The sequence below is a fragment of the Ochotona curzoniae genome, unplaced genomic scaffold (genome assembly GCF_017591425.1).
Source record: "Ochotona curzoniae isolate NIBS_2020 unplaced genomic scaffold, NIBS_Ocur_1.0 contig_3432, whole genome shotgun sequence".
Lineage (NCBI taxonomy): Eukaryota > Metazoa > Chordata > Mammalia > Lagomorpha > Ochotonidae > Ochotona > Ochotona curzoniae.
In genome coordinates, this window is record NW_024465859.1 from 11,921,512 (window position 1) to 11,937,832 (window position 16,321).

The 16,321-nt window shown below is 51.8% G+C and overlaps 1 protein-coding gene across 1 annotated transcript in view; it reads right to left on the minus strand.

Annotated features, from left to right (window-relative positions):
* The window catches only part of ABTB2 (ankyrin repeat and BTB domain containing 2), a 156,331-nt gene that overhangs the window by 35,415 nt on the left and 104,595 nt on the right, over positions 1–16,321 (minus strand). The window contains exon 2 of the mRNA XM_040980080.1: positions 382–528. Coding sequence (XP_040836014.1) covers positions 382–528 — 147 coding nt within the window. The remainder of the gene's footprint in view (positions 1–381; positions 529–16,321) is intronic.

Sequence of the window (16,321 nt, forward strand, 5' to 3'; positions counted from 1 at the left end):
GGTTTTCCCACGTGGGTACAGGAGTCCAAGAAACTGGGCCATCTTCTACTGCTTTCCCAGGTGCAGTAGCAGGGAGCTGGAATTGTAAGTGAAGCAGCCAGGAATCGAACCAGCACCCATTTGGGATGCCACTGTTACAAGTAGTAGCTTTACTCCCTGTGCCATAGTACTGGCCCACATCTGCATTTTTAAGAGAAATCAGAAACCTAGATTGAGGGCCACCGGTCTGGCATCTCTGGCTTGGGAGGACCTAGTGTTCAGGGAAGGTAGGGATTGTGGAGGAAGAAGAGGAGGAGAAAGGCTGTGGGGAGGCTGGAATGCAGACCCAGAGCTCTTCCCAGCCTTGCCCCACCACCTGCTGGCTACAGAAGGCACACTTACTCAGCTCTGAGATGCTGCCCACACAGGTGGCCAGGAGAGACTGTTCCAGGGTGCGGAGCTCCAGCTGAGCGTAGGTATCAGCTCGCTCGTCGTGGCCCAACGATCCACCATTGTAGGGACTGAAGTAGGCAGGGAGTGACAGCACACCTGTGGGAAGCAAGACAGAGAGGTGAGACTTGGCGGGGAGGGCAGGACCTGTGGACCTGCTCCACCTTCACTGACAGCAGATGTCAGCTGGCCAATCTCTCTAACCTCCAGGATGTTTGACAAGTCTTCTTGAGGGACAGTGTGATAGTGGCCAGAAGGAGAGGTGACCTCTGACTTTTAGGAGCTGTGTTTTAGGGTTCAAGCAAGTGGTGACCATCCTTTCATGAGCTGACTGGCCTAGATCAGAGAGAAATTTGTTCATTCATTTGGGTGTTCAGAGAGCACCCGACTCTGAATTTGAGGTGCGGGTGTGGGAATGACAGAAAATGGACTGTGTTCCCATGGCTCTGGAATGGCTGAGTCAGCTGCAGGTGCCATCCTGCCCACGCAGAGGGGCAGTGCTGTCCATACAGTCTCCCTAGTTCTCTACGCCTCCACTGCTCCTCCTCAAATCCAGGAGAGGCTGGGAGCCACCCAGGAGAGGGACATAGCCTTTTTCACTCCAAGGGAGCTGTCCCAGCCACTGGCCAAGTCCAATTAGTGTTTCTCATTAGCATGTCGGCGGCTGTGGGGCGGGACCGTCAGAATCAATCCCAGGGGGCGACAGCCTGTGTGTTTCCCAACTCACTGTGCTCATCCTTAGAAAGCACCAGCAAAACAAGTTCAGAAGGGCTTACAATTTTTAAAAAAGATTTCTTTATCTTTAAATGCAAAGTCAGACATACAGAGAGAGAGGAGGAGAAACAGAGAGGAAGATAGTCCATCCAATGAGTCAGTCCTCAAGTGACCGCAATGGTCAGAGCTGCACCGATCCAAAGCCAGGAGCCAGGAACTTCCTCCAGGTCTTCCACACAGGTTCACAAACCCAAGGCTTTGGGCCGTCCTCCACTGCTTTCCCAGGCCACAAGCAGGGGGCCGGATGGGAAGCGGGGCTGCTGGGATTAGAACTGGTGCTCATATGGAATCCCATTACGTTCAAGTTGATGTCTTTAGCTGCTAAGGCACTGCGCAGGGTCCAGAAGGGCTTACAATTATACACTAGTTCCTAACCGCCTGTAGCCACAAGAGTTTTAGGGGCAAGCAGAGACCACAACAGGGACCTCAACTTCAGGGTTAGCTGCCCTGCCTCGGTCCAAACTGCTCTACTCTCCAGACCTTGGTGTGCTGACTTTCCAAAAAATTTTCACAGAAATTTCATCAGTCACTTTTTTTGGTAGGAGAAAGAAATTATCTTAAAGTCCCTTGAGCTAACTGGAGAGTCCCTGGGATGGGGCCAACTCAGGCTGGGATTCTGTATCCTGAGCCCATTTGACAATGAATCAGGGGTGACTTCAGGGGTGGGTAGTGCAGCCCAATGCAAACACAGAGCCTCAAGTGCAATGTCAAGGCACATAAGTCTGGCTCCTCGACTAAGAACAATGGGCGCTTGGGCAGATGACTCGGCCTCTCTATGTTGGTTCATGGCCTGTTGACCAGACTAGATACAGGCACCTGGTTTGTGGAGTGTGGTGAGGATTCACTGAGTTATTGCTGGCTGGTAAGTTAGGGGGTGTCAATGCTTGGATCGGTGTGGGGTTCAATTGGCCTAGGACTGCTGGCTGTTATTGTATATTAGTGCTGGGAATGTAGACTTGATGTACACGGTTGCATTTTTACTCAACAACTCCATGAGAATGGGGCTTCCTCTTCCGCAGTGGGTTGGGAGAGTTTGAATAGGTGGCTCAGGTAAGTGGCAGGGCTGGCATTCAAACATGGTTCAGAGAGGTGCAAGCATGCATACACCTGCCTCTGAGGGAGCATAGAGGACGACGCACACATCACCATTAGCGTTCTTCCCTGGCTGTCCCCACCTGGGGGCTTGTCCACGTGACATGATAGCTATATTAATGCCAGTCTGTCTCACCCAAGGACACCCAGTACTAAGCCTGGTCCCTTTCCTGGGGCAAACCACCTAGCTGTGGTCCTGGCCCATTCTCTAGCTTTGGTGATGGACATGTGCCTGACCCCTAACCTGTACCTCTGCAGTTCCCACTGCCACCCTCCCTTCCCTAACCCCAGCAGATGGCAATGAGCCCTCCCATCATGTCATCACACCATCACTTCAAAGCACTACCTCAAGGCTCTGTATCTGTGGCAGGAGGGAGAGGCTGTGCTGGGGTCTGCCCTGCAGCCATCTCTCCCACCCAGGGGTCCAGTCCCTCCCCCCAACAGCTAACTAACCAAGCGCATTAGGAGGAGCTGGCTGTGAGCACTGAAACTGATACAGTAGAGGACGAAGTCGCCCCTGCCTGCATCCCCAGCCCAGAACAGCTCAGCAGCCGGGTCCGCCTCTCCTCTCCTCATTACTGAGCTACAGAATCAACACTGGAGACATGTGGCTCAAATTTACAGCGCTCATGACTGGGGACTAGGAAATAACAGCTGACTTGTCAGAGGATTCCCAGGGAGAAATAGTATGTCAATGGATCGGGTAACAGGAGCTGGCAGCTCCATTAATAATCGTTCCCATTTTCCTAGTCATTGCCACCCAAAGGGGCTTTTGCTTAATGCTGTGGCAAAAATAATTCTGAGCCCGTTCTTAATAATACTAATTGATCGCTTGCATCTGGTACCTTTTGCTTCTAAGAGGCCTTTTTATGTTGAGGAATGCCTGCTAGCATGGGAGCTGCCAGTGATGAATAACAATGGCTCCCACTGTCCTTGGCTGCGGGCTGACTGTGTGCCAGCCAGGCCCTGCAATAACAACTCATCTACTCCGGCACCTCTCACCTCCCCACTCCTTGGTGACGCTTCTGTTCGCCCACCTTACAGATCAGAAAATGAAGCCCAACCAAGGAAGGCGCCTGGCCCGAGGCCCACAGAACTGTCCCCATGAGGCTGTTACTTCATCCTCCTGGGATGCAGTCATACCGCTTGTCTTCCAACCCACTGCCTGACAAAGCTGTCCTCATGTCGCGCCCGAGTCCTTCACACTCCCACAGACGCTATTCCCCAGCCCTTCTCTGTAAAGAATTAGAAGACTGTCTTTGGATTCTCTCTATGCCTGATGTCTTCTCTGCTCCCCACAGCGACCAGCTTGGTGTTATCAGCTAAGGCCAAGGCTGATTCTGGAACAAGGAAAACTCCAAAAAGCAAAAGGAAGGGCCCCTTGTTCTTCATGCATAGCAACATCCTTAGGGAAAGGTGTGTGTTTCAGCCGTGACAGAAGAAAACCAGGGTGCAGGAGTGTGTTCCTGGCACCCTAGCTAATGGAGCGCCTACCGTAGACCCCACTCAGCTCTGCGAGCTACACCTGCACCTTACAGATCATGGCCAGGAGGTGCAGTGCCCACGTGAACCCAGCCACACGGTACCTCCCTCTTCCAGGAGCCAGTATTTGCTCTGGGACAACGTTCCACGCCTGTGCGCTTCTGACCGCGTGTGAGGCCTCTTTCTCAGTCAACACAGAGAAGCGTAGTCCGGCATCCCTCAGCTTTTCTCACTCTGGTTGCCCAACCCTTGAATCTCGGAACTCATTATCTCATTCCCCAAAGCTACCTCCTCCTCCTTCACGGCGCAGCAGCATCTGGTCCACCGGGTTGCCCAACCAGAGACCCGTGAGTCATCCTTATCGGCTCTGTCCCTTTTCTTTATTTCCATGCAGCAGCCAGGCCTTGCCGCTTTCACCAATGAAACAGCCTAAGAGGCTGTTGCTGCCACAACCTGGGTCAGGCTGGCCCTCTGACCCCACCGGACATGGCAGCAGCTGTCTTATCCTGTTCAGGCTCTGGCCTTGGATCTCAGCTCTTGCCCCACCCTCTTCCCCAGGCTGGCCTCCCCACTCTGGCTCTGAACCCCTCAGGGTCTCTCCATTGTCCTCTTGAAGCCCAAACTCCTTTGCACAGCTTAGAAGGCACTGTTCTTCCCTTCTCAGAAATGTAGGCAGAAAACTCAGGCTGCTGGTCCAGGAGAGGGCAGGGAGAAGGTACTGATTTTAGCGGTTATAAAGCTTCTCTGAGTTGTGTCACAAGTGCTGGTCACTCCCCTCTGCTCTGTTCCCTGGTGGTGGAAAGCGACAGGTGGGGAGGTGGCAGTGGGGAGGCAAGCAACTTGTCATTTTTCTAAGGTGTATCACCCCTAGTTCCCAGAGAGGGTGCCTTCAAGTAAGCTGGGAAAGCCCAGGCCTGGACGTTGGGGACCCCACCTTCCTCCCTATGGACCTGTACTTGCTAGGCAGGAATGCTGTCTACTTTCAGCCAACACCAAGCCTGAGGCAGATGCCCTGGCACGACAGGGTGGCCAGAGCAAAGGTGCCCCTGGGGAGCTGGAGCACAGATATGGACCACATGGCATGCCAAGACTTCTGCACTGGGACCCCAAGTGGCACTCAAGTGTACCCTTCAAAACCCTTTCCCCCATTTTGTCTTTTCCTTTAGCTTCTGAATGGTCAATGGCAGAAACAAAGAGACCTTGTTGTTACTATTTGCCAGGGTTTAACTTCCCTCCCAGCTATAACAACACCCTCCGCCCTTCCTGCCCATGTGCGGCTGCATAGGGATAAAGTCCAGCTTCTCTGAGCATCCAGGGATGGTCATCAAGCCTGGGAGGTAGCGGTCCTTTTAACTCAGCAGCCCCGCTGCCAGCACTGTGCCCAGCCTGGTACATTTGCTTTAGGGGCAAAGGGATAGCATCAAGCCAGGGTACATGGTCCCTTTCCTGTCCCCTGCTACCAGGCTGACCCGACCAGGCACCTGGCTCTGGGATGTTCCTTGGCCAAGGCAGTAAAGGCCACCTTTGAAAGGAAACCTGGAACATGGAGGAGTCCTCCTTTACTGCCCTTACGGAGAGACTTGGCAGGGCCTCTCCCGCCAGCTTTCTTAGGAGCCGGGAGCTTGGGTGGAGTTCAATCCTGAAGCTCTGAAAATAAAATTCTATTGCTGTGCTGAACAGTTTCCAAAGAGCCCACATAATCCAGCCCTTTTATTTATGTTTTAAGTGTTTCCACTCTCTGGAATTTTATATACAGTATGTTACTGCCTGGCTGTCCATCAGTCACACAAGGACAAAGTGCTGAATGTTGAAGTGTGGATGGCTTGCAGCGTGCCCCACGGCGGGGCAGGAAGACATGGATTTGGGAGGGGTATTGTGGACTGGTATTGTGCCTGAAGGCCTACGTCCAGAGAGACCAGGTGGATGGGCAGAGGTGAGGGTAAGGCGGAGATAGGAGAGATCTGCACATAGCTTGAACTAGGCCTGAGGACCATAAGGCTTCCATGGAAAGGGGGGCCAATAAATAAATCTTAAAACAATGATAACAACAACAAAACACCCTCTTGAGGTGACACCACCATCTGGCAATGCAGTTAAAGTGCAGAGAAGATGCTGGGAGGTGGGAGAGAAGAGTAGAGATCTGGATGGTGCTTGGGAAACAGGTTGTACTCAAGTGCTCATGAGAAAGGGAGAAGGGGCTACCCTAACCTGACAATGTGGCTGGGCAAAGATGGAGTGAATGGGGTTTGGAACTCCACAAGCAGCTCAGCAGCAGGTGCAGTCACTGGCACATCTGCCCGTGGAGGACCCTGAGGCTTGCATGGGCCAGTTCACTTGGCTAATGTCCACAACTGCAGGATGATGCAGGTGCGGGATGAGCTCCGGCCTGGCCTGCTGGAAACCAGCATGCCACGGAGGGCTGAGGCCACATGGGAGGAAACGTGTTCCTGGTTCTCCCTGTCCAAAGCCAGGGCCAGAGTGTCCCCCTTGTCACTCACCACACTCCTTAGCACTGCTCTTACCTCTTCATTCTATCTTTCCCAATTTACCCAAAGAGGCAAAGAGACAGACCGACACCAACAGAGAGAGATCCCCTATCTGCTTGCTCATGCCTAGGGTGCCCAAAACAGTCCCAAGGCTGGGCCAGGCCAAACTCAGAAGCCCAGAACTTAGTGCAGGTCTCACATATGGGTGACAGGGGTTCAAGTGCTGGAGCCGGCACTGCTGCCTCCCAGGGTCTGCATTAGCAGGAAGCTAGAGTCAGGAGCCACACTCAAACTCAGATCCACTGAGTCTCAATCAATGGGTATCTCCACCTTTAGGCCACACGCTTGCTTGCCCTACCCACCCTCTCTCTTGCTACAGGCAGGAAATGAAAAGCAAATAACAGTTCTGCTTGGGTTAACACCTTGTTCCCGCTAAGTAATCAGAGTGGCGGTACATGGTGGTCTTCTGCTGAAGTCAGGCCCAGATCCAGGAGCTTGCCATGAAACAGTAAAATAATAATGTACATTTAAGACCTTGCAGTGAGCTGGCAGTCAGGAGGGAGATCAAAGGCCGATGAAGTACGATCCTGCTCACGGCCTGCAACATGGTTAACTCCCACGGAACAGTGGTAAAAAGCAGACCTCACTCTGAATACTGAGCTGGACCTTCGACAGTCCAGGGCCTACCACAGGGGATCTGTGGAGAGCTGGCACTGGGGGAGGAGGACGCTCTTTCCCCTCCAGTGGGCTCCACAGAGGGTGAGAACGGAGAGAACCTGGTCACCCCATAAGACAGTGCAGGTGACCCTGAACCCCCACTGGGAACGCCAGCTCCACAGCATGATGGTGAGCTGTTTCGTTACAGTAAATAGCAGAGCTGTCGCAGACCTCAAGGGAGCCCAAGGAGTGTCTATTAAAAACAAACAAGCTAATCGAGATTTCTGACTGCCGGTCCGTTTCTCTGAAATGAGAGCCATACAAAGGGCAGCGTGTTCACTCCCACTGCTCCCTTTTTGCGAGAGGGTAAATTATAAAGCCATGGAACCTGGGCAGATCAATTTCAGGAAATTAAACCTAAAGGCGAACTCTGCAAAAAGCCAGTCACAGTTACAACACTGGGCGGTACAGGGCAGAAACCCAACATTGGAGCCAATGAGTGTTTTCCCATGAAAAAAAAAAAAAAAAAGATCTCAATGATATTTAGAATAGACAACTCTTACAAGAACTTCTGGGTGGGCTGCCTCTGGGCAGTATGTCCCAGATCAGGAATGGCCTGGGCAGCCGGAGCCAGAGAGCTCTGGCTCCCCTACAAAATGGGCAGCATCAGACCCTGGCCCTTTGTCTTGTGCTACCCTTGACCGTGGTAGACGAGCACTCTGTTTGCTGAGGGCCAAGGACAAGAGCATCCCTCATGTATACTGGACATATACCTGCATACACGCACATTACACACATGAAGACTCATATGGAAAAAATGAAGAACTTAAGCAATAGCTTGGGGTCCATGACCTAAAATGCCATTCTCTGATACTCATAGCTGCCAGGTGAGAATGGCTTGTTCTCTAGCAGGTTTACACAAATGCACTTTGAACTTGCATGCTTTCCAAGTTGTTACAATGGACATGACTTACTGGTGATGACACAAGTGTTATGAGAAGATGGAGGGGAGGAGACAGGGCAACACGAGGAATGTCCGTAGTTTCCAATACCACCTTGAATTGGTGATCTGAAAGGAATTTTCCTTTTAAGATAATGAGGGTTCTTGTTTTGCTAAATGTTATTCATTTATTTAAAAGGCGGAGTATATGACAGAGGGAGAGAAGCAGGAGAGAGATTTTTTTTAAAAAAAAATTTATTTAGGGCCCGGAGCGGTGGCGCAAGTGGTTAAAGGTCCTCACCTTCACGCCCGGGATCCCATATGGGCGCCGGTTCTAATCCCGGCAGCCCCGCTTCCCTTCCAGCTCCCTGCCTGTGGCCTGGGAAAGCAGTCGAGGACGGCCCAAAGCTTTGGGAACCTGCACCCGCGTGGGAGACCCAGAAGAGGCTCCTGGCTTCGGATCGGCATAGTATCGGCCCGTTGCGCTCACTTGGGGAGTGAATCATCGGACGGAAGATCTTCCTCTCTGTCTCTCCTCTCTGTATATCCGCCTTTCCAATGAAAAAATAATAAAAAATAAATCTTTAAAAAAAAATTTTATTTATTTTTATTGGAAAGTTATAGAGAGACTAGACAGAAAGAAAGATTTTCGTCCACTGGGTCACTCCCCAGGTGGCTGCAAGGGCCAGAGCTGAGCTGACCTGAAATCAGAAGATAAGAGCTTCTTCTGGGTCTACCACATGGGTGTAGGGTCCCAAGGTTTTGAGTTGCCCTCTACTGCTTTCCAGGCCACAATCAGGAAGGAAGCTGGATGGGAAGTGGAGCAGCTGGAATATGAACCAATGCTCATACGGGATCCTGGTGCATGTAAGTTGAGGACTTTAGCCACTAGGCGACCACACCAGGCTAAAGAGATATCTTTTATCTGGATAATTCCCCAGATAGCTGCTACAACCAGGGCTGGGCCATGTTGAAGACAAGAGCCTAGAACTCCATCTGGGTCTCTCGTGTGGCTGGAAGAGGTCCAAGCATTTGGTCTGTCCTCCTTTGCCTTCCCAGGCACATTGGCAGGAAGTGGGATTGGAAGTTGAGCAGCTGGATCCTGAAGCAGCACCCTAAATGGGACTCTGATGTCATAAGTGGCAGTTCCACCTGTTGTGCCACAATCCTGGCCTTACATTAAATTAAAAAGTACAAATGCTATAAGAAAACCACTATGTTCAAGTTGCCTAGAATGGAGATCATCTAACATCAAAAACAGTGAGGTACCGTTTTCAGTGATTTTGCCCGCTTTGCTATCTCATATATTCTCTAAAACAAAGTCATGACCACAGTCCTTGAGAGTTCACAGGTGGAATAAAAAAGTTTGACTGTTTCACAGAAATCTTACTTGCAAACCAAGCAGAGGGATTGGAGGGGGGAAACACCACTTTAAGAAGAGCAGCAGGTGGAAATCATCCCACACAGCTAACCAGGAGGCACGTGTGTGTCAGTCCACTGTGAGCTGCCCCTTCTTCTGGCCCCAGGTAGTGGTGACTCAAGGGGTGTGTTATCAGTGGGACTTCCAGAGACATTTTGCTGACACTTGGCCCAGCAGCCTGCGACATGCCTGCAGCAACCATAGAGAGGGCTAAGCAGGAAGCATCATTGCTGGATCCGAGAACAAGGAGGAATGGGGATGGTTTCTTACGTCATGTGGCCAGTGTCATCACAGGTGGCTGGGGCAGGAAGAGAAGGCTGAGCTGGGCAGGAGGGTTCTTAGGCTGTATCCCTGCCAGGGGATGAGGCTGCCAGTGGGAAACAATAGGGGTTCAGCCAGGTCCTCAAGTGTCAACCCATATAGAGGAAGGGGAGGAATGGAGAGGAGCTGGGTACCCCCACAACAAATACCAGGCACTCCTAGGGGCTCCCAAACAAAACTCGCAAATACCCCAAGGTCCAGGGCGGAGGGCCAGGAAACACGCGTTGAACATGAGTGCTTTAATCCCAAACACAATGCCTGGAGCCCTGTTCACAAACCAAACTTGGTTTGAGTCACAGCTTTGGTTGCACTTCCTTGGAGGTCCAACCATGAACTCGCTTCCGGAGGATTTGGAGATGAGGCAGAGGGCTCTGAGAAAGACAGCAGATCCCATCTAAAAGCCAGTGTCACCAGTAGGAGGGAGGGAGGGGCTAAAGACCACACTTCTGTGATTTACACTCATAAAGAACTGTGCTCTGCCAATCACAGATGGGCATTCATCATGCATTTAGTCACTCATTTATACAACTGTTTACTGATTAAGCACGTGTCAGTGGCCTGCCTTGTGGGACAGTGGCTTAAGTTGCTGCCTGTGATGCCAGCATTCCACATGGGCACTGCTTGGTGTCCCAGCTGTTCCACTTCCAATCTAGCTCCCTTTTAATGTGTCTGGGAAAGCAGAAGATGGCTCAAGTGTCTGGACCCCTGTTACTGATGCAGGAGATCCATATGGAACTGTGGGCTCTTGCTTATTCCAGCCCTGGCCATTGCAGCCATTTGGGGGAATGAAACCAGAGGATGGAAGACTTTTTTTTTGTCTCTTCTTTTCTTTGTTACTTTCAAACACATATATCAGTACTCTGGAAATGCCCATGATAGTTCCAAGACCTGTAGACAAAGGCCAGGGGTAGCAGCAGCTTGAAGGGCTTGGATGAGCAGGTGTGGCAAGTGCCAAATGGATTCTGTGCTTGTTTGGGACAGCTTGGGGAGTGGCTAATGGAGATCACTGCTGTCCATACCCACTCTTGGTGCCACTAGTGAACCAGGGGTCAACAAACTTCCTGCAAAAGCTCAGAGAGCAGGGCCCGGCGCGGTGGCGCAAGTGGTTAAGGTCCTCGCCTTGCACGCCCGGGATCCCATATGGCCGCCGGTTCTATCCCAGCAGCCCCGCTTCCCTTCCAGCTCCCTGCCTGTGGCCCAGGAGAGCAGTTGAGGACGGCCCAAAGCTTTGGGACCCTGCACCCACGTGGGAGACCCGGAAGAGGCTCCTGGCTTTGGATCGGCATAGTATCAGCTGTTGCGCTCACTTGGGGAATGAATCATCGGACGGAAGATCTTCCTCTCTGTCTCTCCTCTCTGTATATCCGCCTTTCCAATTAAAAAATAATAAAAATAAATCTTAAAAAAAAAAAAAAAGCTCAGAGAGCAGGCATTTCCAGCTTTGTGAATCCCTATCATTGCCCTACCACTCCACTCTGCCGATGTAGCATACACAGATCAACAGGCAGTGGCAGAAAACTGTGGACCCCAGAGTCTGAACTTCACATCATTGACATGTGTCATGCAAAAGGCTCCTTTTAGTATTTTTTTTCAACTATGAAAAAATATAAAACTCACTCATTGCTTGTGGGCTGGATGGAAAAGTCTGCCAGTGGGTTTTGGTGAAGGGAGCTGAGTTTACCACATTTATTCAAAGTCTCTTAGGAGAATTGGGAGGGATGCCTTGGAGTAGCAGGTGGAGTGTGACAGGCCTCCTGGGCAGGGATCACAATGAAAGGGCTTGGACTGTGCCCGAGAACCAGGAGGACCCACTGGGCAGTTAAGTGGTTGAATGTCAGGGTCATGTGCACATTGAGACAGATTAGTCAAGCAGTGTGAGGCAAAGGCACAGGCTGGGTAGCATCCAGAGATAGGTTCTTGCCACAGGATTCATGAACCATGTTCCATCCTAGAAGCTGCTCCTTTGGCAAGAAAGGCAGCTCATTTCCTGGAGCTCTTGCCTTAAGCACTTAAACAGCACTGGCAGAGGTGGCAGATGATCATGTCCAGATTTAAAATTCTTCAAACGACAAATTTTTAAACCCAAATCAGTAATATGTGTTCTTGATTGTCCTTAAAACTTGGTCATGTCCTAGATCAACTTAAAGTAACAGCAGGTTGCAATTACTCAGCCTTTATGGGACAAAATGTCTTTCTGTTGGCCCATTTACAACAGGTGCCTCGCAATGGGGCCAGTGCAAATAGGTGTACTGGGGATACCAGTCCCCAAAGGCCATGTTGCCCCATTCGTAAATTACTCATGACACACATACACACACACACCCCTAGCAGTTAACAGATGCCAGGGGTAGAGAATCTAGCCTCTGACGTCCTGAGAACCTCCATTCCCAAATTAACTGGTGTCTTCAAATTTGGAACAAACATCAAATAGACAAGGGAATTTTTAAAAACAAGCCTTACCCATAAGAGGAGTTTTGGGTTCCCAGCAGTAAGGATAGCGAGCTCTCCCTCCCTGTGGCACCACTCTGCAGCCTCCCTTGTGACAGACTGGGGCCTTCGCTCCCATTTACCACCCTGTGTGTTTACATGGTTGACCACAAGGATAGGGTTGGCAATGAGGTCTGCTCTCAGCGTTTGCTAGGGTAAGGTTTGCCCGTCATGTTCTCTCTGAGGTGATCTTGGATGCAGGCCATGCATTTGCCACTTTAAAAGCCTGTCTCCAAACACACCCACAGTCTGAAAATGGCGGGTGAGGACTTCCACAGATGGACTCTCACGGACACACATCTCCGTCCCAAACAGACCATCTGCAAAGTGATTCTGATCCTGAAAGTCCCAGGTATCAGCAGCCCCTGGTTTTTAAGCCAACACCAGAGACACTCCCCTTGAACAGGTTGAAAACAGGCCCCACTTGAGTAAATACACTGTCCAATCTGCAGGCTGCAGAACACCACTCGGACTCCACGGAGAGCAGAGTGGAGGCCAGGGGCTGGCGCTGGGTGTGGTGGTCAAGCTACTGCCGCAGAGGCCAGTGGCCTTTGTTGAGTGCCTGTGCTCCCAAGGCCAGGCTCAGCTGACCCCATCCCAACTTCCTGCTAATGCGCACCCAGCAGGTGTTGGCCCAAGTACTTGGGTCCTGCACACCAACAAGGAAGACCTGGATTGAGTTTCTAGCTGCTGATGTCAGCCTAACCTGGCCCTAGCCGTCATGGTCATTTGGGAGGAAATAACCACTAGATAGATGATTTCTTATATAAACAAACAATCTTTAAAAATGAATCTAGAGGGCCCGGCGGCGTGGCCTAGCGGCTAAAGTCCTTGCCTTGAACGTGCCAGGATCCCATATGAGCGCCGCTTCTAACCCCAACAGCTCCACTTCCCATCCAGCTCCCTGCTTGTGGCCTGGGAAAGCAGTCGAGGACAGCCCAAAGCTTTGGGACCCTGCACCCGTGTGGGAAACCCGGAAGAAGTTCCTGGATCCTGGCTTTGGCTCAGCATATCATTGGCCGTTGCGCTCACTTGGGGAGTGAATGACTGGACAGAAGATCTTCCTCTTCTCTGTCTCTCCTCCTCTCTGTATACTGACTTTCCAATAAATAAATCTTTTAAAAAAAATGAATCTAGATAAAATAATGATGACAGAAATCCCCATGGACGGAATGGTGTCTTAATATGTCTTTACACTCTTGAGCACACAGCCAAGGCTTTGCGTGTGTGTCTCTAGATTTGAAAAACAGAGCTAACCTCAGCTGCTTTAAACATTTTCCTTTACAGTAAACTATCTTAGGTGATCTTCCAACACCTCCAAAGCACTATTCTTGACCATGACAGGGGCGGGAAGGGGAAGGTGTGGGAGGGGGTTGTCAGGAGCACTTCTCACTGCAGCCAGTGGTCCCCAAGGGACAGCAACCCCCTCCCCACGCTTTAACACTGAAATAAGTTCTGTCTGTTATGTACCCTGCAGACCGAGTTCTCAGCAGCCAGGTGGGAGGTGACCTCCCAGAGACTTTTAGAGCGAGGTCCTTTTGTAGGCCTCACGTCTGAAATCAGCTCACCCAGAAACGGAGTTGGGCTGTAGGCAAATGTGAGGTTTCATTTCCGGCATCTCTAGACACCCACGCTCCCCCTTTGGGGCCACTGACTCCTGATCTGGCCGTGTCTCTCTATGGGAAAGGTAGGACCCTCGAGCTTTCCACAGGGAAGAGCACCTGTTACATGGCCCCCAGTGGTGGTGGGGGTTCAGGGGACAGGGAGCCCAAAGCCAGCTTTCCTGAAAGGGCAGGCAGTCCCCTGGGAGCACCTCTGTCCATGGTGGGGGTAGCGGTGATGTTCTGTCCTGTGACCCTGTGCACTTACACAGCAACTCTGGGCCTTGGCCAGATGCCGCTCGCTGTTTGTTTTACAAACTCTGACTTACAGTCTCAAATGAGGCTTGTTAAAAAGGCTGCTCCCCATGGGGCTGTAAAAGTCACATGGATAAGCGGGGAATGAGTTTATGAGGCTGGTGAGCAACCTGCCCACCAGCGTGGCAGAGGCCCCAGTGGAAACAGTGACTTGGCAGCTGTTTCTGGGAGGACCCCTGCCTGCCGTCGTGTCTGCAGTGGTGTGGGCCATAGGCCATGCACCAGGGCAGAGGGACAGGGGTGACCCTTTCCAGATGGCTGTGCCTGGTGCAACTGAGGAGTGCCGTGGCCCAAAACCTCTGTTCTCTGTACCTTGCACCTCTCCATCAGAAGCCTCTTACCTCCACTGACCGTCACTGCCCCCTCCCCACTTCTGGTCATCGCTGCTAGCACAGGCTGCCCCTTGACCTCTGTGCTCTGGGCCCATGTTCCAGCTCTTGGCCTCCTTGTTTTGCAGCCTTTATCTGGCCGAGGATAGATCAGGTACATGGAGCACGAAGTGGTCTGCGGGGTCCCTAGCCTCGGAATCCTAGCTGGGCAGCAGGGATTTGCATGGCTTGAGGTGAGGCTTACTGTCGGTGAGGGCTTACTGTCCCCTCCTGGCCACGTGGCACACGGCCAGGGTGAGGACATGCACTTGACTGCCTTGGCTAAGTGCTGGGATAACCTTTCTGTCCCAGGGCTCTGCTAAAGCGTGCGCGCGCGCGCGCGCACACACACACACACACACACACACACACACACGCCCCTTCCCCCATCCCCAAAAGCAGAAGAGCACCTGAGGCAGGTTACCCCTGCATGCTTGCATCTCCCATGCCCTGGTCCTGTGTCTACACCTGGCCAACCCATAGTGCTGTGTTGCAGGCTGTTTACCTGTCAGAGCTCCAGCCCCTCATGACCTGTGCTTGCTCCTCTCCCAGGAGCCAGGGGACCTGATGGGTAGCCTTGGGGTGGGAGTGGTGGGGGTGGTGTGCGTGTGTGTTGCTCCCAATGCTCAGCAGAACACAGAAGGCAAATGTGGGGTTCCAGAAACCGACACTCATGGTGACAGCTCAAACCCAGGGGTTCCGTCTTTGTTGGGCCTTGCTTGCCACATCCAGTGCCTCATCCTCATAGACCCATTCTTGGCACAACAGAGCACGGATAACATCCCTAAGGCTCTGTTACTCGGCACGCAGAGCAGCCCATGTTCTGTCATGGGGAAGTGGCCCAGAGCCTGCCAGTCAACACTGGTTGAGTTTTTAAAAGGGTACACATCACTGGGTTTTAGTTTGTTAGGTTTATACTGCACTCAGTTCACCCACAACACTGCTGGTGGACACCCCCTCCCCACCTCCTTGGGCCTTCCTACTCTGCTGAGCGTATTCACACTGTGAACAGCCATTTTCACGTCTCTTGTTCACACTGTGAACAGCCATTTTCACGTCTCTTGGGTGTGCACATTGGAGTACAACTGCCGGGTCATGCAACAACACTATCTTAAACTTTCAGGGGTCTCACCAGGCTGCTGTTCGCAGTGGCTTCAGCGGAAGGCTGGGCTCCAGTCTCCACATCCTTGCCAACACTTGCTACTAGCCACCTTTTGGGCCATAGCCTTTCCTGGGAAGCAGTATATTTTGATGTGATGATTCTCTAGGAAAATGAATTATTTATTCTTTTCCACCAAAGCAGCCCCAATCTCTGTGCTTTCTTAAAAGAATGGCCACTATGGGGGACATGGGAGAGGCACGTGGAAAAAAATAGACAGTCACACTCAGTGCATGCACGTGTACATACACACACACCTGTGCATTTCCCTGGGCTAATGATTCTGATTCCAAAAAGCACAGAGGGTGGCCCAGTGGATACCGCTGCCCACTCCTGCGTACACACAGAGACCTGAGTCAGTGGGGAGGACCGTACCTTGAAGCTAACAAATCCACAAACCATGCTAAAGGGCAGCGCAGCTTGGGGAAGGGGGATTTGAGGGCCACACTGGGAGTGGAACGTCAGCTTAGTGACTTAGCCAGGAACTTCAGCCAAGTCTTTAGTCTTGTAGCCGTACAACCGCGAGTACTGGCTCTGGGATCTTGCAGGGAGCTATGAGGGTCGAGGGAGAGCCTACGAAAGCGTCTGGAATGCAGAATGGGTTAAAAATGGCTCCTAGGGGGGCCCAGTGTGGTAGCCTGGCAGCCCTCACCTTGCATGCACTGGGATCCCATATGGGAGCTGGTTCATATCCCAGAGTTCTCGCTTCCCATTCAGCTCCCTGCCTGTGGTCTGGGAAAGCAGTTGAGGATGGTCCAAAGCCTGGAGACCCTGCATGTGCATGGGAGAC